The 2,231-nt window shown below is 49.1% G+C and overlaps 1 protein-coding gene across 1 annotated transcript; it reads left to right on the top strand.

The window, feature by feature from the left end:
• Positions 1–748: 748 nt before the first annotated feature.
• On the top strand, positions 749–1,180 carry LOC136534339 (vegetative cell wall protein gp1-like; the record flags this gene model as incomplete). Its single annotated transcript, XM_066526794.1, has 1 exon — positions 749–1,180. A coding segment is annotated over exon 1 (432 nt), but the record flags the coding sequence as incomplete, so codon positions are not given.
• Positions 1,181–2,231: the final 1,051 nt, after the last annotated feature.

Genomic DNA, 2,231 nt, shown 5'->3' with positions numbered 1-2,231 from the left:
GGCTGGTGATTGAGCCGCCCCTACAAATCGGAGCTATAAATACGGGGCCATTTTTAGGGGCGACTCAATCACCAGCCGCCCCTACAAATCAGACCCCATTTGTAGGGGCGGCTCGTAACACCAGCCGCCCCTGCTGTTCCATTGTAGGGGCGGCTGGTGTCTGGGCACCCGAGCACGCCACTGTAGGGACGGCTCCATCACCAGTCGCCCCTAAAAAAAATCGAACCGTTGCTAAAAATCGTTTTCTACGTAGTGGAAGAAGAATCGTAGCGTTGAGAATAATCCGGCAAGATTTGGAGTCAAAGTGACGGTCCAATTGGGGTTTGACTTTAAAAGTTTTTGTATAGGCAATAGACAACATAGATTGGTTCACGTCAATTTTTGGTAATTTTTTGGATCCGTTTGATAATTTTAATTTATTAACTGCAATTATAGAATTTTAATTGATATAAATTAAATTTGAGCTATAACTGCATAAAATAATGGATTAATATTCGTAGAAAAATTAAATATGCATTGTTGAGTGAATTTGACAAGGTATTTTTAAATTACATCGTAACAAATTTAGTAGAACACGCTATGAAGGAGGAAGGTGGAGCATGAAATATAAACTTTTTTTGCCGAGTGTTTTATACCTGACATTCGGTGAAAAGAAGATTTGACGAGTGTTATAATAGGGGACACTCTACAACTTCGTCGACCCGGCCCCACTGCACAGTATCGGGCCGTAATGAAAATAAAAAAAACAATGCCGAGTGCCCCAGGTCTTGGCACTCGGCATACTCCTTCGTATGCCCCCAGCGGCCCTCACCCTCGCGCACACAACACGCCGCACCGCACGCCGCCCCACCGCGCCCCGCCCACCGCACCGCACGCCGCCACCCGCCGCCCCAACCGCGCCCCGCCGCGCCGGCCCTTCACACACATGCCGCACCACACGCGCCACCCCCCGCCACTCCCCGCCCCACCGCGCCCCGCCCACCGGCGCGGCATTGCTGCCCCGCCCCCAGGCGCCGCCCCGCCCCGGCGCGTCCCGCCCCCAGCCCCGTCCGCCCTCGGCGCCCCGCCCCGCCCCCGGCGTCGCACCGCCCCGGTGCGTCCCGCCCCGGGCACCCCCGTCCCGCCGCCGGACGCGGCCCGCCCCCCGGCCTCCGGCTCCCCGCAGTATCCCTCTGCCCCGGTAAGTTACATTTCAATTACAGTACCCTATCAGTCTTTTTTTTGTGCGATTTACAGTACCAAGGATTCCCCATGCTTGCGATTGTTTTTTTTTTCCTGTGGTGCACTTCTATGCGTCATTGTGTGGTCGTCCATGCTTGCTTCTCGCCACAAATTTAACTGGAACTTCTAGGGCTAGGGTCTCGCTTAAGTTTATGCTTCAGTATGGCCTGTGGGAGGATTCAGGTGATCTTGATGATTGCTATTGAATAATGTATGTTGAAGCAGTTGGTGAGATTACCTTTGTTCTGGTTCTGCAAGGTGAACATCCTCATTGAGGGTAGAGGGTATTACAGCCAGTAATGTTCCAGAAATCATAGCTCATAAAAGTATAGAACCTGTGATCTTGTTTGGACAAATAATTTAGTAACACGGAGAAATGCAATTTTTTGGGTGTGTGTGGTGGTGGTGGTGAGGGGGGAGATACTTGTGCTCCATTTTTTCATTAGCCTAGTACAAACATTAAAAGGAACAAGTGCCACTACAGAAATGACAAGACAAAGCAATTGCATGCAATGATGTACTCTGTAGCAGCATTGTTGTGGTTTCTTTTGGTTGTTTATTCTTATATATCCTGCCACTGATGATTGCATGGCTGGTCATGATCTGAATCTTGCACCTACAGATGTGCCTTTTATATAATGCATGCAATTGATTATTAAACCAAAGCATATTTGACGCTGGAAGTAGTTTATATAATGCATCATCGATTTTGGGGATTCTTGACAGCGTGGATTTATAACAGTCAGTTCGGTTTTGGGTATGAAAGGGAAAATAGTTTCCATTTACTGTACATAGATATTCTTTTGACCGTCTTGTCATGAGATGGAGCAACCAAAGCCACCGCTAGCGCTAGGCAGGGAGATGTCAGGTCGGCTGGTCCGATGCAAGGGACTTGTCACTTGTCAGCATTGTACAGGAGAGGCTGCTCCTTCCTGGGCCCTGACCTATCATAGTCTGGGCTAAAACAATTAGGAGTACAATGCATTGAATAGTCTGATGACCTATCATTG

Source organism: Miscanthus floridulus, unplaced genomic scaffold, assembly GCF_019320115.1.
Source record: "Miscanthus floridulus cultivar M001 unplaced genomic scaffold, ASM1932011v1 os_1823, whole genome shotgun sequence".
Lineage (NCBI taxonomy): Eukaryota > Viridiplantae > Streptophyta > Magnoliopsida > Poales > Poaceae > Miscanthus > Miscanthus floridulus.
The sequence above is the reverse complement of the archived record's forward strand: the minus strand, read 5'-3'. Positions and strand labels throughout refer to the sequence as shown.